Raw genomic sequence first — 26,976 nt, 5'->3', positions numbered from 1 at the left:
TGTTTGTACCAAATATGGGGAAAACAACCACAAAGAAAAAAAGTTTATAATCTGTTTGAAGATGTGTATAATGGAGATGAGGTATACAAATAACTGGATGACCCAGGGGAGAGACAGTGAATTGGTCAGTTTGACCATATGTTTGAGAACTTCCAGCAAGGAAGATAAACATGGGCAGCAATGTTGCATTTGAAAGCTTGGGAAGGAAAAAGTAATCTTACCTAAACTCCACCCATTTTTATTTTTCCACCCTGTGGTTGTTAGGTGTGCTTCTTCCCCCTATGTTGACTCCATATATTCTATTGTAATCACTAGAGAACATATTATATTCATTAGTCAGTATGCACGCCTTATGTACAAACAGACTACTGGAGGTGTGCATTTGCAGCAGGTATTTTGACCAGTATCTGTTATGTATATTAAACTTGGATATTACACTTACAAATTAATCAGTTTTAGGAAAAAAGCTTTTTTCTAAGTTTTTGAGATTTTTCATCATTGTTTTAAGGTCAGCATATGTAAAATACCATGTTTATTTTACATATTTTTCTGTTGTTCTCTTTCTGCATATTTAGATCTCTTTCATTTGAACAGACTTAAAAAAGTATATTTCTTTCTATCTTCATAGTACTGTTTCATTCTCTTGAGCAAAATGTCGTAGAACCTATTTACAGGTGCTGCTACAGCTTTGTCTATTGTGAGGAATGCAAATCTTTTAAATTTAATTCTTCCAGCTGTAAAGGCTAGACCTGAGTTCTCTTAGTGTGGTCAATACTATTTCATTTTCAAGCTGCTTCTTCCTGGGCAAGCTTGTGTGGCATAAGTTTCAGAACACCGTACAACATGCATCAATACCCTGTCCTGAAACAGAACTGAAAGCCACCATAAATAATGCATATTTGTGGTGTCCTAAAAGCATGAAAGCGTCACATTTCCAGAAACCCTGAGTCTATTTATCCTGTAGCTTCAGGCTAGTTCATGACGTGTGTCCACCTTATTTAGGTAAGCAGAGTTGTCACAAGTACCCAGGACTTAGCTAGCTATACCAAATTAATCTTTCTTGTACACATATGATGAATTAGTAATGCCTTCGTAATGGAGCATGTGATGAAAGCTCCTTTAGAATTTCACTTCCTTTGAAGCCTAAAGGAGCAAACCTTTGGAAGTGGATAAAAGGCATTGTGAACAGGAGGTGCCTGTGGAGATAGACAGGAGCTATCTTTTTTGAACATGATGCAACTATATATTGAATTTTAAGATACCACCCAAAGTTGCCTGCTTTTCTGCTGGTGGAGGGTGGTTTGCAGATGCAAACAGATAAAGAAAATGCAGTTTTAGATGTCCAGATTAATTGCAAAAACTCAGGACTTACACTTCTGAGGATTGTTTTCTTTATGTCCTGACCTCCTCAGAACAATTTACTATAAATACTTTGTGTTAATTGGTTGAATCATTAGTTTATTAGTTGAATCATGAAAAAGTACTATTTCCTTCTTCTTCCTAAAAGGAAGGCAGTTTTTTTTTTTTTTTTCAAAGTGGGTTTGTGTAGGTATTTGCTATGTCTGTTCTTACACATCTGAGACTACTATGTGTTATTTGTTTATCTAGTAACATGTCAATGAACACTAAGACATAAACTAGCAAGAACAGTTAATATCGTCCAAATCAGTAGATCACATAAAGACTGAACATTGTAGGATTCCAGATGCATATACTGGGATCAAACTGTTGAATTTTTTAATCCCAGGGAAATACCCTTAATCATTAACAACTGTGTCAGAGTATAAGGCAGTATTTTAGTTGGCAAACAAAGTAAATTGAAGGAGAAATCTACAATTATGGTTTCTGTAGCTATCATGCTCTAATTTAGTGTCTGTCCATGTTTATGTTACTGTACAAACTGATTATCATTCGTACCAGTAGTGTAACATTTAACATGGTTTAGTTGGAGTTGCAGTAGGCGTGATAGTGTACATTTCAGTTATCAGTCAGAATGTTTTAATAAATAATGTTTTTAGTCTTGTTAAGAGAAGGAGAAATGTATGACTGATTATATACGCAAATAAATTAATGTGTAATTCCTGTTGTCATTTGGCATTTCAGATGTATATGTAGGTAGTTGTGCCTGGAATCTCTCACTGCTTATTGCTAAAAATGAAAGGGTCACAATCTTCCTTTTGTATTTATGCAGAATATAATTGTAAATGTTAAAATTATTTTCATATTCTTTCTACAAATTATAATAAAACACACTGCATTACCTATGTAATTAATCTGTGTATCTGCTTAAATGCTGTTTTGAATAGAGATGAAATTATGTTCAGTTTTTCTAGAACCTAAATAAAAGTCCCTGGCTAAAACTTAGAATTTAAAAAAAGCTTGAAGGAAAAGATCCTTCACACAAACAACTTGTACTCACATAGCCGTTAGTTCCTGTGCACACAGTACTCTGTGTCACATAGTTCATCTGGAAAACCCAAAAGCTTGGAATAAAAGAATAGAATAAAATAGAATATTTCAGTTGGAAGGGACCTGCATGATCATCTAGCCCAGCTGCCTGACCACTTCAGGGCTGACCAAAAGTTAAAGCATGTTATTAAGGGCATTGCCCAAATGCCTCTTAAACACTGACAGGTTTGGGGCATCGACCACCTCTCTAGGAAGCCTGTTCCAGTGTTTGACCACCCTCTTGGTAAAGAAATGCTTCCTAATGTCAAGTCTAAACCTCCCCTGATGCAGCTTTGAACCATTCCCACACATCCTATCACTGGACGCCAGGGAGAAGAGCTCAGCACCTCTCTCTCCACATCCCCTCCTCAGGAAGCTGTAGAGAGCAATGAGGTCGCCCCTCAGTCTCCTTTTCTCCAAACTAGACAAGCCCAAAGTCCTTAGCTGCTCCTCACAGGACATGCCTTCCAGCCCTTTCACCAGCTTTGCTGCCCTCCTCTGGACGCATTCAAGGACTTTCACATCCTTCTTAAATTGTGGGGCCCACAACTGCACACAGTACTTGAGGTGAGGCTGCACCAATGCTAAACACAGTGGGATGGTCACCTCTTTTGACCAGCTGGTCATACTGTGTTTGATGCACCCCAGGATGCTGTTGGCCTGCTTGGCCACCTGGGCACACTGCTGACTCATGTTGAGCCTGCTGTCAACCAGCACCCCCAGATCCCTTTCTGCAGGGCCACTCTCCAGCCACTCCTCTCCCAATTCAGACTTGTGCCTGTCCCAGCTGCAGAATGCAGCATTTGGTCTTGTTAAATTTGATGCCATTGATGATTGCCCAATGCTCCAGTCTATCCAGATCCCTCTGCAAGGCCTCTGATCCCTCAAGAGCGTCAACAGCACCTCCCAGTTTGGAGCAGACTTGATAAGGGTGCATTCAACTACTGCATCCAGGTCATTGATAAAAATACTGAACCAAACTGGCTCTAGAATTGAGCTCTGAGGAACACCAATACAGGAAAACAAGAAGTAGCTGGAAATTTTCAGAAGGGGCAAGATGAATGATTTAGTGTTTAGAAAATCTATCTTCAAATCAAACATATTTTATGCTCAAAAATAGTTAAGAAGTGATTGTATAGCCTACATAGGAAGAAGGTTTCTGTCATTAAAGAGATATGTATCTGTCAGATAAATCTGAAAGTTCCTATTATCAAAATTTAGACTGGAAATAATAAAATAATTAGTAGTGAGAACAATTTCTCTTGGGAAGCTTGCCCTAGTAGACTATGATGAAAACTCATTTTAAGTATAGATCATATATCTTTCTGAGCTTGATGAAGTAATTAACATGTTTTAGTGGTGACCAACACTGCTTGGCTTATGCTATGCAGTAAAAGTGAACACAGATTCGTTGTCTTCAATGGCCAGACTCGTGAAATCTACTTCTGAAAGAAACTCCAGCAACAAAAATCCCCCAAATGACAAAAAAGAAACAGTTTCTTTGTTTGGCTCATTGCATAGCAGCAAAAGGCATTGAAGCAATATGGCAGCGAGGAATGAGTGTCATCTGTAATGCCACTTTTCTTTTTAAGTGCAATTGCTACTGCTTTTTAACAGATTGGTTTTCTAAACAAGGCCACAAGTTGCAGCAATAAAATGAAAGTAGTGCAGTAGTGGGAATGAGCAGCAGGAGGTATTAACTTCAGTGCTATGGACTAAGCATTGTGGAACAAGTAACCTAAGATTCAGAATTAGGATTTAAATGTGTATAAGGTCTTCACTGTTTGATTGTAGCATTATGTTAAGAAAGGAAATTCTATGGCTATGGTATATAGTAAGTTGACATCACTGTGATGATACTTCAAGCTTGTCATTTTTGTCATGCAGCATGCTTTTAAAATTTGATCTTTCCTGTGTGATTGAATACTTTGACCTCATAATATTTTCCACTGAAGCAAGAAGAAATCAGAATATTAAAAAAAAAATTATTACCATGTAAGAGTATGTTTTCTTACATAGTAATTGTGTATTTTTAATAATGTACTTTTTATAAAAAGACTTGTATAGCTAATATTAAACAGTTGCAAGAGAGAAACAAGAAGTGATTCCTCCCAGTTATTACAATAAAATACTTGTCAGTTGCCTGTAAAAAAGGGAGAAGCTAATTTTACATGTACAGTAAATTCAAGTATCAACTGTATTATTTTTCAGTTTCTGCTATATGGAGAGTGAATTCAGTCGATGTTGATAAATTATGCCACTAAAATTATGGATAGTACTGTGATATTTGAAGTAGGATAGGAAGGGCTCATTAAAAACGTGTACATGGAGAATGATAAGTGTTTTTAAAAGTGTAAGTGGTGGTTTCCATTGCTTTCATTTTGGCCATTTAATGTAGCTAATTAATTGCATGCCTTTTCTTACTGTGCATCCCATTGTGTCTTTCATTTTCATTGTTGTTTTTACTCTTCTACCTCCCCCGTTAAATTACAATTAGGTTCTAATTTTTTTTCTTTAATGCTGTCGTTATCAAACTGATCAAAATATCCACTGATATTAAAAAAGAATGGGAATGGATGTGAGAGTATTTGTACCTTTGCATTTGAAGAAATACTACTTGTATTTTAGTAGTGCTGTGTTTTCTTTTCCTTTTAAAAGGCAAAAGTATTGTGAACAAATCTGCTTTTCCAAAGGCTGGATCCTGCAGTCTGTATAACTTCTGACTTTCCATTTACTTTGACAGCTGGGGATATTCAAAGGGTGCTGGCAGCAGTAAGGGTGATGTCCTGTCCCAGTGAAGCTAATGGTGGAAAACCTATTGAATTATTTGGGTCTGGGATTTGATTCTGTGATTCCAGAGAGCTGAACTTTTGTTTCTAATTCAGTTCTTAGTGCAAGCTGTGCATGTCTCTTTCTGATATAGTTGGAGGGAAAACATATGCAAGCCTTTCTTAAAATTCTGTTTAGGCTTTTTTTTTTTTTTTAATTAGTTATATTTTTGTTCAGTCAGGGTTATTTTTGTTTTAGTGCAGCTCACCAGTAAATCTACTCATTGAATTTCCTGAGCAGGCGGGAAGGCAAAATGGACTTTGAGGCTGTGATCCTGCAGTATATATGGAAGCAAAATGCCTTTCTGACCTCAATGGGGAGGTTTGTGTTCACTGGGACTCTGGAATAAGACCTTTTAGTAGAACGTATGCCCTAGCCAGGAATAAAGCAGGCATTTCTATTGATCTGTAAGCAGTCTGTCAAAACTTCTCTGATCAGGCTTTTTTACTATCTCGTCTTGAGTCCTTTTTTTAATGACATCTATTATCAGATTGAAATGGCGATTGAGACACTGCAAAAGTCTGATGGTCTGTCCACTCACAGAAGCTCTCTTCTCAACAGCCATGTAAGTTGTCTCTTCTTCACGTACACTCTCTCTTGCTTGTTCTGCATGCTTAGCCTGCCTCTAAATGTTTGTTTTATTTTATTACTACTTTTTGCTCCTAATCTTCTCATCTTAGTTGCTTGTAATCTTCTACTACATCTCCCATGGCTTTATTTTGTCAGATGAAATGTCTTTATGGTATTTTGCAGAGTGTTACCTGTTTCCTATGCTCTACACCTGTGTTAAGACAAGTTAACATATTTGACTGTTTTGCAGATTGTAGTGTAAATGTCAAGACAAAGTTCAAATAATTATAAATTAGCTGGCTTTTGACATTTTGAAGTTGTCTATAAAGTGAAGTGTGTGTACCCTGTATTAATTTTGGGGCACGTGAAGAGGAAGAGGAGAAACAAACAGCATGCCTAAATAACATACTTAGATTATTTTTAGGTGTTTCTTCATTAATTCTGAATAGAGAGTTTATTATGAAATTACTTACTTAAGCATTCTAAAGATCCTTATGATTACCTGGAAAAAAAATGAAAGTATTATCTTAATTTGAAGTACACAAAAACGTCTTATTCAGCTGCCTTTTGCTTTGTTGTTACTCTGCAAATCTTACAGTTCAGAACTTTCCATATACAAAGCTAAAAGATATTTGGGTAAAAACATGATCTCTAAATATAGTGATAAATCCATTATATGTAACTTCAAAATAAAGGAAAAAGTCATTAAGTTAATTTTAAACTCACTATATAAATAATAATATTGCTCTGTAAGTTGCTAGTCTTTCTTGAAACATTTTTTTTCTGTTGGTATTTGTGGGTTTGTATTTTGTATTTTTGCCACATTGATTAATTTATATTCATCTTACCTCTTTTTCCTTCTCAGCTTTACTAATTATATAAATTCAAATTCCTTTATTGTTTTACAGAAGAAGTTTAAATTTGGTTTGTGGTCTTAATGTAAGAATATGGTGGTAGCAGCTGTCCCTCAGAAATCAAATTAAAAATGTATGTTTTAGCAGGTCTGGGTTTGGGGTTTGGATTTTTTCTGTATGTCAAAGTTATGTTATGTCAAAGTCAAAACTAGAATTTTTTTGTGGAAATTTTAAGCAGACTTTTTTTTCTTTAGAAAATGCCAAAATTGAAAGAGCAAAATCATATTACAAAAAGTTATACAAAATGTTATACAGAAGGACTTAGATTCCACCTTGGATGATTACAAAGTAATTGTTTTGAAGATAAGACAGTATCAAAATTATTATTTAAAGAATAATAGTGTTAGTTAATATCAAAATTATTATTTAAATGTCATTTTTAAAGGGGCCATAACTTTTTTTGGCAAAGTGTCAGAAGTTTATGTTAAGACTTGAAACACTTGAACTGTTGATAAGTTTGTGTTTAATCCTATTATGAAGTCCAGAGTCTTGGTATAAAACTAAGAAGAATTACAAGATAAGCTGCTGTGCCCCAGTAAACTATTTTTCAACTCATTCCTGGTGCTATGCGCTGTTCACACTGTGTTCCTAATAATGACGTTGGCATCCAACTGTTAAGTTTTCTTTCTTGACTGTAAAGGGTTTTTCAAAATTATAGGGATATAACTTTGAATCTGGGTGTGGGGGAAAGATCCCTGTACATATTTTTGTGGCAATCAATCTTTCCTAGCCTTGGTCATTTTGGAAAAAGTTACAATATAGATCGAACTTACTGGATGTTTTGCCTATTTTTAAAGCAATGCTTATTGTCTTTAAACTCAAGTAAGGACAGTATGGGGGAAGTTTAACTATAGGTTTAGTCTTTGTCTCTTTAAACTGTTCTTGATTTTGACTTCTAATGGTTTGGTTTAGCATTTATTAAAATAATTTGGGTTAATAGGTTTTAAAGTAGAATGTGTGTTTAATTAACTTTCAGTTTGCAGATAATGTATTAATTTGTGGGAAAATAGTAGTTTGGGGATTGGGATTTTTGCCCTATGATGTCTCTGTGAGGTTTTCTAGGTTTTGGTTTTTGGTTTTTCTTTTTTTTTTTTTCCTAAATTAATGTGTGTTCATTTTAAGGTGTTTGTAATTTCTCTTCTGTTTTCTTTTCTTTCCTGATTTATTTCTGCATGAGATTGACTTGATTGATAGTTGAATGTTTTATAAACATTGCAGCTTAACTGGAGTCACAGTCAATTTAGCAGGTCTGACTCTGTAAATATTTCATACCTTTATGCATCTTACCCATACAGTGTGGTCAGTACTACGAATTAAATATCCAGGATTCAAACCTGACAGCTGAGTTTTAGAATTATATTTCATCTTAGTAGAAAAGTGGGGGGTTTAAAGTTGTTTACAATCGTTTTATAATGTTTGGAGATAATTTTCCTTTTGAAACCATATATTAACTGCACTTTTTCTTCCAGGCTATAATCTAGCAAGTAATGACTTCAAGCCTTTGCTACTATGTAACTCCACCCAGGAGCAAAAATTCTTATATTGCACTTATCTTTTGATTTGGGTTTTTTTGGTGTTCAATAATGTAAGTTATTGTTAAAATAACATCTGTTAGAAATTCATATCATTAATAAAGTGCATTTAAAGTCATTCACAATAGGTTAGAAGCCATCTGGAGGAAAATATCTTTAATGCTACATACAGAATTTAATTTTTTTTTTGTTTGTCAGTATTTTGGGTTTGACAAAGTTTTTCCCTTTGGGGAAGGCAGAAATACCTCACATTCCATTTCTGTTCTGATTAAATTATAGATTTAATAATATATGACTAATGTTATATAAATATATATAATATAAATTTAGATGTAATAATAGATTTTAAGTATAGATAAAATGCAACAGTTGAAAGTTATAATTATCTTTGTTTCTAAGCCCAGACAGGCTTATGTCAGGTCATTAGTGAAATAAGTTTAATTCATTCAGATAAAAGTTAACGTTTACAATTACACTTTTTCTTCAGCTTTATTTAAAAGAGACAGATGCTCAATTTGGAAGCATTTTAATGTTAAGGCTCTTAAAATAATGATACAATAACTGATATAAAGATGATGAACTGTACTTTTTCATTTTGTCTATTTGAAATGCCAAATGACCTGCAAACTGAACTAAAAATTTTATGTCCTGGAAGCATTTACATCTTAATTTTGTATATTTTTCTAGAGCTTGTGTTTTAGAAACATGGAAACATATGGGCATGTTTTCAGTAAAAAGCAAATATGGAAAATATGTTTGAATGGTCTAGAGTAAATTTTTTAGTAATATTTTTGCATTTGTATTGGTGAATTTCTCACTGTGAGTAAAACATAGCTATAAATTCAATGTAGTTGTTATCATCTGTACTTTAGTACGTAATAGTTTTGTGATAAAGAAAAGGTCAGGACTGAAACATTTCATGGCTATTGCACGCTAAAATATTAATGTTCTTTGCGTGATAAGTTACACTGAACATTGATGGAACAGAATTTGTGCACTGCTGTAACAGAAAAGAATTCAGCAAAAGAATAAATAACACATTGACCATGTATATCTTTTATTGTCGCCTAATAATTTGTGTTTTGCTTATACTGGTTACTGCTTTGCTGGACTAAATTGAAAATTTCTACACTTTTGTGTCAGTTTCTAGCTCATCAGAGTAAAAGTTTGTAGCAAGTCTTGAAGATACAGTGTCCTTAGCTTGCATTTTTACTGGATAATCAAATTAAGTCCAGAGTTTTGGTAAGATCTCTGATCCTAGCAAGCTTGAATATTCACACTGTACTATTTTGGTATAAATACTTAGGAAAACAGAGAAATAAAATTCAAAAAGAAAATTAAATTTGTGACTCATTCAAGCTATATCTAAAGGAAAATTTTAGGGAACTGAAACTATGGCAAGTACTGGGGACATTGTTATTAGCATATCAAAAAACTAAACCAGTGGAATTTAAATGCGTCTTCAACCTATATTATTTTTGATCTATTTTGTCATTCTCCTATAATGTTAAGTCTAGGGGCATTAAATTGTCCTTTTTACTTTTTTCTATATTAGTGACAGCTAGAGGTGTACACTACTTCGGAAGTCCAGTGAAATTACATAAGATTTTTCTTGTGTGTGTCTAAAATTACCTACCACGGTTACATGAAAAGATTAATACTTGTCCGAGAATCTCATTCTGTTCCTCCTGGAAGTCAAAGGCAAACAGGCTACAACTGAAAGGGATTACACCTCTAATATTTTATAGATGTACCAGTTATTTTCAGTGTTATCTAGGTTGCTCTTTGACTTATATGCAGTAGCTTTTTTCTTTTATGTATTTGAGAGTAAAAAATACCCTATTCAGTTAAGTGTCATAATGTTTTTTAATATCAGGCAAAGAAAAACAGTATAATATTCCAGGTTTACAAATACATTAGCTAACTGTTGTTAGTCCAAGGAGTTTGTTTTCTGCAATTTATGTGAATTACATTCATGATTACTTTATTTCTTTGCAGTACTAACAGTTTGTCTCCAAAGCATAGATACCTTTATCAAGTATTGGTGTGTCATACTGAATCAAAAATATTTTAAGAAGTGGACACTTACCTGAGGTCACAGGTGCAATGAGTTCTGCTATTTCCTGGTAATTCTGAAGATGCTAAAGCACTATGGTATAGCTAGCATTTAAGGAATCTCTGAAGAAGGAAGTAATTGTTTAATAGACCTGAAGAGTGGTTTCAAAACTGTCATAAGTTAATGTTGTAAGGCTAAGATATTTTTAATAAAGTAATAATGATTTTTTTTTCTGTTTTGTATGTGATATAGCTTCAGTGGCTTTTAGACAACTATGAAACTGCAGAAGGAGTGAGCCTTCCAAGAAGTACCCTTTACAACCATTATTTACGACATTGTCAGGAACACAAGTTGGATCCAGTCAATGCTGCCTCCTTTGGAAAACTCATACGGTCAATCTTCATGGGATTACGGACCAGAAGACTTGGAACTAGGTTTGTGTTAATGAAATCCTGAACTATAATAGAAAATACAAGTAATAATTATGAGCAAGAAACTTGTCTGCTAGTAAAAAAATAAATAAAACCTGTATTTAAATATTACAGTGGTTTTCTGTCAGTTCTGCCTCTTAATGTTAAATAGTTTTATGCTTTTCCAGATGTTACTGTATTTCTGCTGGTTTTGACTGTTTATGTGTTTACATTTTGATAAATACACTGCAGATTTTTATCAGTACAAATAAAATGTAGCTTGTTGTTTGGAAATTACTAAGAATTGCGTTTCTCCATAACTAGATAAGTTGTATTTATTTGCATTTTATTTTTCTTACTCAAGTGGATTGCAAGTTAAAATGCTGGATAATATTTGTTTATGAGAGTGAATTAATTTCCCAAAGGTGGTGAAATGACACCCATGTAAAACAGGTATGACAGGAGAGTCGGGCCTGATTTGTGGGTATTATTTTCCAGTCAATGTACATTGTAAAGTAACTGTAATATAGATGCATAAAACTAGTGTTACTGTTCTCTTAACTCTTGATCTTTCATAAAGGGGGAACTCCAAATATCATTACTATGGGATTCGTGTCAAGCCAGACTCTCCTCTTAATCGACTACAAGAGGACATGCAATATATGGCTATGAGACAACAGCCCATGCAGCAGAAACAGAGGTAAAGTGTGAAATGCACATGAATACCTATTAATATGTCTAGTTCGTAAAGCCTTACTTTTCCTTACATAGAAACGTTGAAATTCTAATGTAACTTTCATTCAGCTTCTCTGCTGTGAAAAATAAAAGTTTGCTAGATATCCAGCTGACATCACTGCAGTTAGGTATTCATCAACATGAAAGAATATTTACCTAGAAATTATCATAAATTTGCAAGAAGTGGTAATAGTAAAGTGAGATATGATATGAACACACTCTTCTTAACTATCTTGAGTGCTTATCCCACAAGCTGAAGAAAAGCAGTAAGAGCTTGAATTTCAAATTTTGTTGTTTGTTTTCATTACTGTATCATTTTCATATAAGTTGCTTATAAAAGAGCTTATGATTAAGTTCAGGTTGATGTTTATTTCCTCTCCCTGCAAAGAATTACTGTGATCGTAATGGTTTGCCTGTAAGCTGATTTCAGTATTTTCCCTCAGCATCTGTTGTTCCTGAGGATCCTGTGAAAGCTCAGAAGTATTTAAGAGCAGTGGCACAGTGACCACAAAGGGCTATGCCAGTGATGAAAGAATGTGAATATGCATATGAAAAACTACCTTGAACAGAAAATTTTAGGAAAAAAATGGAAATCAGTACATTTCTTTAAAACTAATTTTTATTTGGCTGATGAAACTAGCCTCCCATATTACCCTAAAGTGATATCTAAGATGTGCAACTTCATGAAACTCGTAGGTAGAGCAGCAGCATATCAAGCAAGACATCTTTAGAGCTATTACCCCCAAAAAATCCAATTGAATGAACAGTTTGGTATAGTGTACTAAGCATGTTTTGTGGCCTTGGACACAACTGGGATATGGAAAACACAACTTCAAACTTTAACTTCTAACACAGATATCACATTAATCTGAAATTATTTTACTGTCACTTCCAGAAGTAGTTACAGCACTAAATACATATTCACGGTAAGATATATGGTCTAACTATCCTGTGCTAGGCATAATACGGAAGCATGAGATGTCTTCCAACATGATCATGTAGGAAGTTCTTGTTACAAAAATCATCACAGGATTATATGGTAAGAAAAGGTGGTAGGTATTTACAAAATCTCCAAGCAAGCTTATTTTACCCACTGAACCTCATTCTCTTACAGATTCCATTCACTCACACTCAAAATCACATATATGCACCAAGACATATGCCACAATGGTCTAACTAGAATTGTTTCTATGAAATTGTTTCTGGAGAAATGATGCCAGTTTTCTAATCATCATCACCTTTCTTGTCTTCCTGATTCACAATGACAAAGAGATTTTGAACTTGCATTATATAACTCTTAGGAGTGGATGCTACTTTTCTTCATTATTTGCTTTATTATTTTGTTTACCACCACCATATGTTTTATGTAGTTCCCTTATTTTCCTTACCGAGGTATATTTGGTGGTATTTTCTTAACATTATCTTCATGTCAGTTTGTTCCCTGGTTATATTTGAATGAAATCACACATGTGGCATTGTGTAGCACTTAGTGCATACAGTTCCTTTAACCCATGTTTTGGGTGTGCACACACATACACGCACAAGCACGCTCCCATTCGTAGTCAATTCATGCCAACCTTAACCTCTGCTGCGAGAATCTGTCAAGATACTGATGAAGGATGTGAACTACAAGGCACTGGGTAATTCTGCTGAGTAGGTTACATGGAAAATACTGTGCTGTAGTAGAAAAGTTGGTTATGCAATATCTTCAGTTGAAGCTAGCAGTAAGACAGAAGACAACAGGAAAAGGAGGGAAGTGGAAGCCTCTATCACCTATTTGCAATACTGACTGCAGAAAAGACCACCATGTTGTTATATCTAAATAATGACAATGACTTTGTTATTAAATCTTTAAAAGCAGCTGTCCCAAAATACCTTCCTAGATGAAACTTTATCTCTTTGCTCAGGAACTTGCATTACTTACCTTCTTGCCTTTTAAGACAAAAGACAGCCTGATCTCTTTACACTGTTGACATCTTGTGATGTCCAGTTAGGTACCCTAGAAATTGAAGAATTATTCACATAGTCCTACTGTTCATACAAAGTAGGTCTGAGGATCTTTGTTCATCCCTTAGTTCAGGGTACACAGATCTCAGTAAAATATTTTGTGTCTTTCCAAAATCCCAGCATCCTAAATAAATAAAATGCAGAGATCAAGGAGCTAGCCAGACTTGGACAATTGCACTGTGAAAAATGTATACTGTCTCTCCTCTGCGTACCATCAAACATACTAGCAATACTGAATAGGATATAGACATTTTCAGAATGAAGATGTTTATCCAACAAAATATAGGAAATTTTCATTAAAGAATGGAAACTCATGAGTCACTATTACTTTAACTTACTTATTCATACTTATTTAAACCAGAACACTGCAAAATTTTCTAACAGAAACAGGGATTTTTAAAGACAAGTGTGATGATTCTGGAACACTTTTGTCTCTTTGGAATGTGCTGATTATAATAGTAATTTTAGAGAAAGATTTAACAAATATATTAAATTATTCCACAATCTAGCCTGTTTATTTCATTACAGCCACTCTCTAGCATGCAGAAATTATGAGGTTTGGTCCATTCTTCTCTCTTTGTAGCCTTACATTTAATTTTAGGGTAGTCTTTGGTTGTACAATGTCAAGCTTTATGCCACATGCTTGAAATAAAAATGTCTGTATATTTTGCTTGATTAATTTCAATGGAAACTGAGATACGCTTGTCTTTTGCAGCCCTCAGAAGCTAGGGTTTTGGGGTAAAAAAAATGCTAAATATAAAAATGGCTTGACTTAAAAAACTTTCAGTGCACAATTTAAAAAGTGAACTTGTATTTTTGAAGTAAGATTTCTTCCACATTTACAGAACATGCTTAGTATCTAGTTTCAGGTTTTGATACATGTCTGTATTTTTATCATAGTTATCTTAGTGTATTGAAGAATTCTAGCAGGATTTATTAAGAGATGACTAAAGGACTGAATATTATAATTTGCATGATTAGGATAATACCACTCTTTCTCCAGCTTTATTAATATTTCTAGTGTTTCTTTTGTCCTTTAAATCAGTGCTAAATTGCAGTCAATATACTTTTCCTGTGTAGTTACACCAGTTCTACCACCTCCATCAGACACATCTAATTGGATAAACACTTCTAGTTCTTTTTGGCAAAGACTGTGGACTGAATATATGCTACAGATCATTCTTCTTTGTTTCTTTTCTTAATTTGAGGGCCATGCACCTTTTCTATTTGCGTAACTTGAATATCCCAAAGTGCCTTTGTATGTTCCTGTTCAGAGTTTGTTCTGGGCTTGAATTCAGGTGTCTGAGATTTATCAGACATAAATTTCAGATGGAAGGTAATGCTGTTAGTTGCTTAGTCTTGGTTATGATCAGTGTGAGCTATGGGAGTACTCTTTCTTTGTTCCACTAAGAAGGAAAAACAGAATAACTACAGATCACAGATGCTGACAGTCCTATCTTCCAGCTGAGACAGTGGTTTGGTGACAACAACCACATATCAAGAGACTTAAAGCACCTGTGAACTGAAGAAATGCACAGTTAACAACTAGTCTTAGCTGGAAGATAATACCTAACAACCTGCCTTTCAGCTGGACCTGCTGTATGGCTCAGATTTGCAAGAGAAGGCCTGGCTTGCCTCTGTCATCTTGCTCCTAGATGTTTTCCAGGGTAGGAAAAACCAGCACATTTACATGGTTGTATTATGCATCAGTTCTGGATGAAACACAGGCCTGACTAACAGTGAATGGACTTCAGACAAGGAAGAAATAAAGTAATATCCAACCCAAATATTATGCCAAATATATTTGCACAGTTTTAAGTCTAGCACTAAACACTTGCCACTTTAAAGTACAATTTTATTATGAAATCTCTTTCCCATAATTGTTCCTTGCCAGATCATTTAAGGGAAATGTATCAAAGATACAATTCCTAAAATCAAGTTCCATTTTTAGCCTGTTTTTATTTAGCTCTTCCTGAGTAGAAGCTTGTGGCTCAGAAGCTGAATTATCTTTACGGCTTAGTCTAGGGAAACTGATACAGGTATGCTTGTCTTTTCTTTCGGGCATTCATAACAACGTGTGTTTTAAATTCTACTTCCAGAAGTAAACCTCCAGCTTTCCAAGTTAATCTCAAATATATCTTTCAGTTCTTGCACACAATGATTATACCTTTTTGCCTTCATTTATGGGAGCTGAACATTCAGCTAAGATTTTTTAAAATAAATACAATAACTGTATTGTTATTTACTGTACGTTATAACATTCAGCTAACACATCTATTATTGTTCTAACCAGAAATCATTAATCACTACTTCCTATAGATGTTGTTTACCCTATGTATTTATTTTATGTAGAAAATAGTTTGTATTTTTCTACTATTCTCTTTCCTGTATCCTCATGTTTCCTGGATATACTGTTCAGTCACACATTACCTTTAAAACAAGCCACTGGGAGTCCAAAGCATCAAGTATTTATAGATCTTTTTAAAAAGGGCTTGGGTTTATGGACAACAGAGAAATTATGTATTTTTATAGTGGTATTCTTTTTGAAGATAGAGAGCAAGGTGTCATAGTCCAACTAATACCAACATCTGTAAAACTGGGCTACAAGTTTGTTAAGACAAAATATCCTAAAATGATAATAAGAGAACTTTTATCATAAACTACTAAAAAACTTCCTAATGGAGTAGTTCAGAAAAAAAAACCCAGTCTTTCTCTTGAACAAGCACAGATATTTTATGTATAGTATGGTTAAGATGCCGAGGTGATTGTGGCTTAAAAAACTAGGAAGTTCTGCATAGGCTTCTAGATTAAGCGTATCTTGACAATGCTTATTGGACTGAGGAGATATGTTTTAAAAGCACACACATTAAATTTTCATTCCTTAAATTTCTTTACAGTTTTACGATACTTGATTTCAAATAACCATGCTTTTATTGAAATACAGCCTCCGCATTATTTTTGAGGCTTTATGATATATGCACAACAATATACACAGAAGTGGTTTTATTTTCTTCAAACACTAGAAAGCAACTAGTACAAACTTGATCTACGCACCAAAACTTTCTGACGGCATCAAAATGCTTCTCAGGTATTTCTTTGTTACTTGCAAGTTTTGCATCTTCAATAACTTTTTAAAGCATTTGAGTTTCTTCAATTTTCCTATAGTCAACAGATTCCATATGTGTTGCCTGTGGTGTTACAAGCTGTTTGAATCAACTTTTGCTTTCTGCTAATTTTAAATGTTGATTTTTTTCCCCTAGTGGTGTCAATGGCAACATTTTATTTGGACACAGTAGTAAAATGCTTTAACATACTTTATACATTGTTATGCATAAGGTCACCATTTTGTTACATAGTTTGGTGCATTAACGCACATCTCACAGGCCTCAGTGAACTCCCAGTGTTAAATCACAATGATAGATTTAAATAAAAATAAAATAGAAGAGAATACTTAGAGCTTAGTTCTGTTTCTTTCTGCAACCCCTACAGTTGTTTTTTTTAGTGAGCCAGAAGGGTAAAAACCTTAGTTTTTAAGAAAAAGAAAGAATATTATAAATTGCATAACAACGTGAGTTGTTTTTTTCAGAAAAATACTAAATTCTAAGACTTCGAGTAAAATCCAAATAGTGGCAGCATGGCAACAGTACAAGGAAACAACAAAAGCTGCAGAAAATTTAACTGAAAAAGCTGCTGGGTTTTGTCTCTCTTGTGACTTAGCTAATCCATTTTGGCTTCTTATCATTCTAATACTTGTCAGTTTGTTTCTTTTCCTTACCAATTTCATATGTGCATTTCAAACCAAGCAGGCATTTTATACTTCCCTTTTCTGCTTTATCTTATTAATGAATATGGATTGTTTGCTGCACAATAACTTTAGTCAGGAAGTTATTAATCTATTCTGCAGTGAGAGAGAAAGTTTCTGTTAATGAAGTTATGTCACAGTTAAACTATGGAAGTCAATGAATTTGTATTCTAAATTAACTGCAAAGTGAGACCAGCGTATCATTCAGTGTCATTTCTGAATTTCCTGATTCCACGTTCTGATTTCAGTGTTTAGGGTTTGTTTTTTTTTTTTTATTTTCATAGCTTTGCACAAATTGAGAAAATGTCTGTTGTTAACTAAAGACTTTGCAAACTTCTACCATGTTTATGCTAACCTATATAAAATTCAAATGGTGTCCTTTCTGGGTCAAGCATCATTAGAAAGCTGTAATATTCATGTAAGGTCAGTTATTATTTTCTGCTCCCAGTCTCCTAGCACCTAGTAATTTAAAAGAAGAGGGTGAAAGGTGAAATAAGATATAGGTTAGTAGTGAGTAAAATAGGGATATAGAGTCAAAGTCTGGATAATTTTAGAAAATGTAACTCTTACCAGTTACCATGCACCAAAAATGGCTCAAATTTAACTAAAGAGTTCTGGAGAGCTGTTTGATGTCTAAACTGCCAAAGCTCTATTTGTACATAAAAGAGAGCAGATCTAAAATTGTTAACCGCTGTCTGCTTATGTTTCATCTGAAGCTCCTGAAAAAGACTTTCTTTTTTTCATTCTTTGGTTTCATTTTGCAAGTGATTTGCTAATGTTCTTGAAACTGGTTAACTCCTGTGACAAGTTACCTATCACAGTGCCAGAATGAAGAATTTTGCCCAGCATGTTTTCTATAAAGCACAGTGGAGTGAGTGGGTGGATAATCCTGATTTCTAGCACCAAAGAATTAAGTTGGCTTTTATACTTTAATTAAAAGGATTTTTGCATAACTGAAAAACTCTTAGAGGAGTGTTATTTTTATGTATTCAACACATTTTGAATGCTATTTCAGGAGCTGAAGGGTCAGTGAAATAATACATTTTACAGAAAGTAATGGAACTATCTTAAACTGTAGGTTTAGATTTACAAATATTTCCAGAAGTTGATCTTCTGCCTGGTATTTGTAATTATAATGTATAATGAGAGAGAAATTAAGAATTCTTCCCAGATGAACTGCCTGTATTGCAGGTAGATTTATCAAGTAATAACAAGCTCAACCAGAAGAGTTCAGTGCTACTGTGATACCAGAGATGAAATTTTAGTCTTTAATAAAGTTGATTAGAGTTTCACTACTGTCTTCAACAGGAATAAGATTTTACACTGAACCATTACAGAAAGTGAAACTTTATATAAATGTCCTAGAGATAGGATAGGAATAGGTGTCTTTTTTTTTTTCCCATGCATTGAAATTTCTGAAGTTATAAAAATATTTGTTAATCAGACCAGGAGTCTTTCTGTTGAAAAGTGTACTTTCTGTCTGTCTTTTGTTATTGTATATTTGGCTTCATGTCAGGAACGCCTAGAATATTGAATGGATGTTTTTCATGGGAACTTCCTTTTAAAGTAAAATCTCAGTAATTACATGAGACAATGCTGGTTTATGTTTACTGGAAACAAAATGAAATGTTCCTGATTAAACTGCTTCTCAAAGTAATGCATCGAGAGTGGAATTTCTTGTCACATTTCTGAAGTTAGCATGGAGTTCTACAGTCTGCCCAACAATTCCAGTTTGAGTGATCATTAAAACACATTTTATTTAGCTTTGGGATTTCTCTTGTTTTCTTTTCCAGTGACTACAATTCTTTTTCAAAAGTGCAAAGCGTCCAAAATGTGGTAATGTTACCTTAATGGTAACAGTAAGACCTGGGACAGAGTAAATTCTCAGTTGTGTTGGAAGCGACAGGCATGATCCTCAGCCTGCCAGACTGATTTTTGAGACTACACTTGACCATCCAAACCAGCATTCCCATTTGTATCATTGTGATTTTTGTCCTTTATAACAGATTCTGAGAATTGACTAGTGAAGAGTTTAGGTTTGCAAGTAGCTTTCTCAGGCCTTCTGTGCTTATGAGAGAAGTTTGTTGGATTTGAAAAGTCTTTCACTATCCTCAGGCAGTAGTGTTGGTTTTTTTTAAGGTAATGAACCATTATTTGTTAATTACATAATTATTGGGAAGTCAAGCTATTTGGAAAGGGAAAGATTTGATTCCTTTTGGTGTAAATTAGCTGGTCTTATAGCATGCTGTTCCTAAGCTAAATTCCACAAGAAACTGGTAGCAGTGCTCTAATATTACCTTTATGAATTCTGTAATGCATTGTTAATGCTCTAGCATTCCTTAGTAATAGTTTCTTCTGTTATTTACAAAATAAATAAAAATGTGTAAATTAGTTTGTTTCTTTTTCTCAAAATTTTATTTTGAGGTGGAGAAATCAGAGCAAACATAGATTGTATGATCTTATTTATGAAGAAGTGAACAGAAAGGATAATTTTGTACTTGATATTTTTGTAGGTATAAGCCTATGCAGAAAGTGGATGGAGTTGCAGATGGCTTCACAGGAAGTGGGCAACAGACAGGCACATCTGTTGAACAAACTGTAATTGCCCAAAGTCAACATCATCAACAGTTTTTAGGTACGAAAGCAGGTTTTATACTGCTGTATAAATAAATAAGATGAACTTCATTATCACTGTGGATATCAAGTCACACAAGTACAATAGTTGCTTCTGAAGTTACCATTCCCTCTTTAAAATTCTTACTCACAACAGAACATAAAGGCACTTAAATTACATGTTCTGTGTTGTGAGTAATATTTAATAGGCATCATGTAAGTATAAAAGAAAAAATATGCAAATTCTGTATTTGTGTTATATATTTAATATTATATAAATCAGAATACAGGTCCTGTGCAAAGTTATATTAGACATGCATATTGACATTTCTGCGATGAAAGTTGTTCCCTGCATGTGCATTACAGTACATTTTATTTCATAAAAGGGGTGGTGGTGGTGTTGCATTACTGTTGCAGGTTAGCCATCCAGTGGGCTGTTTTGAAAGTGTGCTGTAGTGTTATAAGTGGAAAGAGCCAGATAGTTTCAACTAGAACGCCAAAGTTCATGTTTAACAATGTCCAATTTGTGGATTCGTTGATCCAGGCAGGCATGTATTCTCAGTAATGGAAACAAATGGTAATTTAGTTATTTGCTTATGTAGAAAGACTCTTTGGATGTGTTATTGCAGAAGGTGCAGGCTTATTTGGTTGGGATTTACAAGCACCAAATCCTTTTGCCTAATTTCACTGTTATTGAAATCATTGGGAACATAAGGGCAGCATTAAAATATTTTGAATCTTCCTTTCCAGGTACCTTTCAGTTCACCATTTTTCTTTTATATCAGCTTGTCTCTTGGAAACGTTTGTGACAAATAGTAAAAGCACACATTGTCTCTACTTGAAAGACCAGTACATTTCAAACAAAAACGTATATTGAGAATACTAAGCCCCATCATACCTGGCTACATATAAACTTTTCAGTTGAACAAGAAGAAAACTATTGAGGGATTAATTTTTCATACACTGACATAGATATTTTCCTTCATCCTGTAATATTCTGAAAACATGTATGTTAGCTTTTCTATATAGGTGTAGTATGTACATGACATCTTTTTAATGTCTTCAAGAATAATTCTGTATTTATTTTTCATTAAAAAATGGTGGCTGAATTCGTTTACAATTTTAACATACAACAGCTATGAAAGGAACATTATGACCTTTTGGAATTATTTCTTTGTGTCATCCTTAAATTTTTTCTTAATTGTTCTGTAACTGGCACTGTTCACAATAGTCTTCTTTCATTATGTTGTCATGGAAACAGATGCATCTCGAGTACTTCCAGAGTTTGGAGAAGTTGAAATATCTTCTCTACCAGATGGTACTACCTTTGAGGACATCAAATCACTGCAGAGTCTTTATCGAGAGCACTGTGAGGTATTTCCTATAAACCATTTATTTTTTAAAGTTCATGACTTCTAGTTAAGATCAGTACAAGACAGCAATGCCAAATGTATTGCAGCCATGTGTCCTGGTTTCAGCTGGGATAGAGTTTATTTTCTTCCTAGTAGCTGGTATAGTGCTGTGTTTTGGATTTAGGATGAGAATAACGTTAATAACACACTGATGGTGTAGCTGTTGCTAAGTAGTGTTTACAGTAAGTCAAGGACTTTTTCAGCTTCCCATGCTCTGCCAGGTGCACAAGAAACTGGGAGGGAGCATAGCCAAACTGACCAAAGGGCTATTCCATACCGTATGACATCATGCTCACTATATAAGCTGGGGGAGGTTGGCTGGGGGACTGTGACTGCTGGGACTGGCTGGGCATCGTTTGGCGGGTGGTGGGCAATTGCATCGTGCATCAGTTGCTTTGTATATCCTTATCCTTCTTACTATTACTATTTTACTTTATTTCAGTTATTAAACTGTTCTTATTTCAACCCATGAATTTTCTCCCTTTTACTCTTCCCATTCTCTCCCTCATTCCACTGAGTGGGGGAGCGAGCGAGTGGCTCTGTGGTGCTTAGTTGCTGGCGAGGGTTAAACCACGACAGTCCTTTTTGGCGCCCAATGTGGAGCACGAAGGGTTTGAGATGATAACTGATTAACCAGAGTGTATAAAGGAATTTATATCTGTTAACAGTTGCCTGTCACAATATTGATTCATCTGTTCTCAATAGTAGTTGATCTGATCTGTACCATGCTCTTCTTTTGCTGTACATGTTAAAGATTAGTGTTGGTTTTTGCAGTTTGCTGTGCTGTGCAGTGATTAGTGATGTTTTGCCTGGGAGACTTGCTATTAAAGCACTGGCCTTGAGCTTAACCTGGTATTTGGGTTTTGTACTGAAGCCATTATTGTACTTCAGGTACCACCTCATGGAGACAACTAGCAATTATACCTCTTCCTCTGAGAGGCTTTTTATGGAGGAAATACAGAATGGCACCTTCACTACCTTCTTCTATGATCTTTCCTCCTTCATTACAATAACTTTTTGGTATCTTGAATATCCTTGGGTAGTTAAGATACTTCTATTGGTATTTCTTGGGAATATTGTTTTGGTTTTAACGAAGGTTAATAAGCAATTTAAGAATATCATCCAAAGATCTGCCCTGAGTCTGGATAGTTATGAGTGGCAGGGTCTGTGGGATAGTATGGGCAAGTACCTAGGACAGTGGGCACCTCCGCTGTTTTGGAATGTCACCTCTGAACAAGTGCAGAATCCTGAAGAACTAGTAAAGTATTTGGAAAAAGTATGTTGTCACCCTGGCAACTTCAAAGAGACACAGATCACTGCTCACTGTGCTAGGGTCTGGCCCATACCTACTGAACCCTGTTCAACACTATTCAGAACCCTCACAGGGAAGAGAAGGTGGATCTGATGACAAAATGACAGGCACTGTGGCTGCTCCAACCCCTGCAACAGGCACTGTGTCTGCTCTAACCCTGACAGCCAGCACTGCAAATATTCCAACCCCCACAACAGGTACTGCAGCTGAACCAGAGAACCAACTCATGCTGGTATCAGTCGCTCCCATACACAAGAAAAAATGCACAAGAAAATAAGCTTATTCAGTAAGGGATGAAGATGAACCACGGCCCTCACAAGAACAGGAGGAGGAAGAGGAGTAACCCATAAATGAGATGGTAAACACCCGATCCCCATCCCTGAGTGAAGCTGCGGGATACAAAAAAAGATTTCAGTTGTAATCCAGGTGAGCACGTTGTCACCTGGCTGTTCCAATGCTGGGATAGCAGGGCCAGTAGCCTGAAATTAGAGGGTAGGGAATCCAAGCATCTGGGATCCCTTTCTAGGAAAGGGGGCATTGACAAAGCGATTGGAAAAGGGGCACGAACCCTCAGCCTCTGGAGGTGACTCCTGACAGGTGTGAAGGAAAGGTATCCCTTAAAGGAAAATGTTATATGTCACACCGGCAAGTGGGCCACCATGGAGAGGTATCCAGTACATGAGGGAATTTGGCCATGCTGGAGGTGATTTATGATGTCCTGAACAATGAGCAGTTATCCAAAGATCCAGATGAAGTCAGGTGCACACGGCCCATGTGGCGGAAATTTGTATGGAACACACAGTTGTCGCTTGCAAAGTCATTGGCAGTAATGACCTGGAAAGATGAAGAGGAAGCAGTGGCGGATGAATTGGCTGGCCAACTCCAGGAATACAAAGAAAGTCTCTCTTCCTCCCTACGGGCCTGCATCTCAGCTGTGGAAAAACTGTCCGAAAAACTGTCCTGGGAGTTCCAGCAACTCAAAGAGGATACGTCTACTCACCACCTATATGGACCAGTCTCTCAGCTATTTGGAGTCAATATGCTTCTGCTCAAGAGAGAGGATGTAGTGGATACACACCATGGGCCATCCTGTGGTTTTACCTGTGTGACCATGGAGAGGACATGAGGAAGTGGGATGGAAAATCCACCTCGAGCCTAGAGGCATGGGTACATGAGTTGCAAGGAAAAACAATTACAAAAGGCAGTTCTTCCAGGAAAACTGCAGCTCCAGTTTCTAGTGAGCAGTTCCCCAGACAGAGTAAAAGGGCTGATTTTACTTCTGATCTTGATAAAGGGACTTATTCACATTTACAAGAAGTGAGTAATGAATACTATGACCAGGACTAGAGGGGCCCTGCCTCCTGCCAGGTGGAGGGAAGCGACAACCGGGTTTACTGGACTGTGTGGATTTGATGGCCTGGCACATCAGAGCCAGAGGAGTATAAGGCTCTAGCGGATACCAGTGCACAGTGTACCCTAATGCCATCAAGTTATACAGGGGCAGAACCCATCTTTATTTCTGGAGTGACACAGGGATCCCAACAGCTCACTGTACTGGAGGCTGCAGTGAGCCTAACTGTGAATGAGTGGCAGAAGCACCCCATTGTGACTGGCCCAGAGGCTCCATGCATCCTTGACATAGACTACCTCAGGAGAGGGTATTTCAAGGACCCAAAAGGGTACTGGTGGGCCTTTGGTATAGCTGTCTTGGAGACAGAGGAAATTGAAAAGCTGTCTACCTGCCCAGTCTCTTGAAGGACCCTTCTATTGTGGGGTTGCTGAGGGTCAAGGAACAACAGGTGCCAGTCACAACCACAACAGTGCAGTGGCAGAAATATCGCACTGAGACTCCCTGATTCCCATCCATAAACTGATTTGCCGACTGGCTGATCAGCAAGACTTGCTCACCCTTTAACAGTCCCGTATGGACAGTACGGAAGTCTAACGCAGAGTGGAGACTAACAGCAGACTGTTATGGCCTAAGCAAAGTCACACCGCTGCTGAGTGCTGCCATGCCAGACATGCTAGAACTTCAATATGAACTGGAGCCAAAGGCAGCCAAGTGGTATGCCACAACTGATATCGCTAATGCATTTTTCTCGGTCTCTTTAGCAATGGAGTGCAGGCCACATTTTGCTTTTTACTTGGGAGGGTGTTCAGTACACCTGGAATCTACTGCCCCAGGGGTGGAAACACAGCCCTACCATTCACCATGGACTGATCCAGACGGCACTGGAACAGGGTGAGGCTCTGGAACACCTGCAATACATTGATGACACCATCACGTGGGGCAACACAGCAGAAGAAGTTTTTGAGAAAGGGAAGAAAATAGTCCAAATCCGTCGGAAGGCTGGTTTTGCCATAAAACAAAGTAAGGTCAAGGGACCTGCACAGGAGACCCAGATTTTAGGAATAAAATGGCAAGATGGACGTCATCAGATCCCAGTGGATGTGATCAACAAAATAACAGCCATGTTCCTACCAACTCGAAAAAAGGAAACACAGGCTTTCTTGGGCGTTGTGGGTTTTCAAAGAATGCGTATTCCAAATTACAGTCTGATCATAAGCCTTCTCTATCAAGTGACCTGAAAGAAGAACAATTTCAAATGGGGCCCTGAGCAACGACAAGCTTTTGAACAAGTTAAATGGGAGATAGTTCATGCAGTAGCCCTTGGACCAGTCCAGGCAGGGCAAGGTGTAAAAAATGTGCTCTGCACGCAGCCAGGGAAAATGGCCCTACCTGGAGCCTCTGGCAGAAAGTACCAGCGGAGACTCGAGGTCAACACCTAGGGTTTTGCAGTCAGGGATACAGAGGATCCGAGGCCCACTACTCCAACTGAAGACGAGATATTGGCAGCATATGAAGGGGTTCGAGCTGCTTCAGAAGTGGTCGGTACTGAAGCACAGCTCCTCCTGGCACCCCGACTGCCAGTGCTGGGCTGGATGTTCAAAGGCAGGGTCCCCTCTACACATCATGCAACTGATGCTACGTGGAGTAAGTGGGTTGCACTAATCACACAATGGGCTCAAACAGGAAAACCCAGTCACCCAGGAATCTTGGAAGTGATCATAGACTGGCCAGAAGGCAAAAATTTTGGAATGTCATCAGAGGAGGAGGTGACATGTGCTGAATAGGCCCCACGGTTTAATAAACTGCCAGAAAATGAGAAGCAATATGCCCTGTTGACTGATGGGTCCTGTCGTATTGTGGGAGGGCATCGGAGGTGGAAGGCTGCTGTAAGGACTCCTATACGACAAGTGGCAGAAACTGGTGAAGGAGAAAGTGAATTGAGTCAGTTTGCAGAGGTGAAAGCCACCCAGCTGGCTTTAGATATTGCTGAATGAGAAAAATGGCCAGTACTTTATCTCTATACTGACTCATGGATGGTGGCAAATGCCCTGGGGGGGGGGGTTGCAGCAATGGAAGCAGAGCAACTGGCAGTGCAAATGTAAACCTATCTGGGCTGCCACACTGTGGCAAGGTATTGCTGCCCAGGTAGAGAACCTGGTTGTAAAAGTACATCATATACATGGTCACGTACCCAGGAGTCGGGCCACTGAAGAACATCAAAACAACCAGCAAGATTGAAGTGGCTCAGGTGGATCTGGACTGGCAACATAAGGCTGAATTATTTATAGCTCGGTGGGCCCGTGACACCTCAGGCCATCAAGGAAGAGATGCAACATATAGATGGGCTTGTGGCTGAGGGGTAGACTTGACCATGGACACTATTGCACGGGTTATCCATGAATGTGAAACATGCGCTGCAATCAAGCAAGCCAAGTGGTTAAAGCATCTGTGGTATGGAGGACAATGGCTGAAATATAAATGTGGGGAGGCCTGGCGGATTGATTATATCACACTCCTACAAGCCAGCCAAGGCAAGCGCCATGTGCATACAATGGTGGAAGCAACCACCAGATGGCTGGAAACATATCATCTGCCCCATGCCACTGCCCAGAACACCATCCTGGTCCTTGAAAAGCAAGTCCTATGGCAACATGGCACCCCAGAAAGAATAGAGTCAGATAACGGGACTCATTTCCGAAACAACCTCATAGACTCCTGGGCCAAAGAGCATGGCATTTAATGGGTATATCACATCCCCTTATCATGCACCAGCCTCCACCAAAATTGAATGATACAATGGACTGTTGAAGACTACACTGAGAGCAGTGGGTGGTGGGATGTTCAAACATTGGGATACACGTTTAGCAAAGGCCACCTGCTTAGTCAACACTAGGGGATCTGCCAATCAGACTGGCCCTGCCCAATCAAAACTTCGACATACTGTAGAGGGGGATAAAGTCCCTGTAGTGCACATAAAAAATATGC

At 36.9% G+C, this 26,976-nt stretch overlaps 1 protein-coding gene across 1 annotated transcript in view; it reads left to right on the top strand.

The window, feature by feature from the left end:
• The window catches only part of RFX3 (regulatory factor X3), a 135,870-nt gene that overhangs the window by 94,222 nt on the left and 14,672 nt on the right, over window positions 1-26,976 (top strand). Inside the window, exons 5-9 of the mRNA XM_075726130.1 lie at window positions 5,768-5,842; window positions 10,602-10,783; window positions 11,340-11,459; window positions 19,817-19,938; window positions 21,178-21,290. Coding sequence (XP_075582245.1) covers window positions 5,768-5,842; window positions 10,602-10,783; window positions 11,340-11,459; window positions 19,817-19,938; window positions 21,178-21,290 — 612 coding nt within the window. The remainder of the gene's footprint in view (window positions 1-5,767; window positions 5,843-10,601; window positions 10,784-11,339; window positions 11,460-19,816; window positions 19,939-21,177; window positions 21,291-26,976) is intronic.

Source organism: Pelecanus crispus, chromosome Z, assembly GCF_030463565.1.
Source record: "Pelecanus crispus isolate bPelCri1 chromosome Z, bPelCri1.pri, whole genome shotgun sequence".
Classification (NCBI taxonomy): domain Eukaryota; kingdom Metazoa; phylum Chordata; class Aves; order Pelecaniformes; family Pelecanidae; genus Pelecanus; species Pelecanus crispus.
This window is presented reverse-complemented; position numbering and strand designations above follow the sequence as displayed.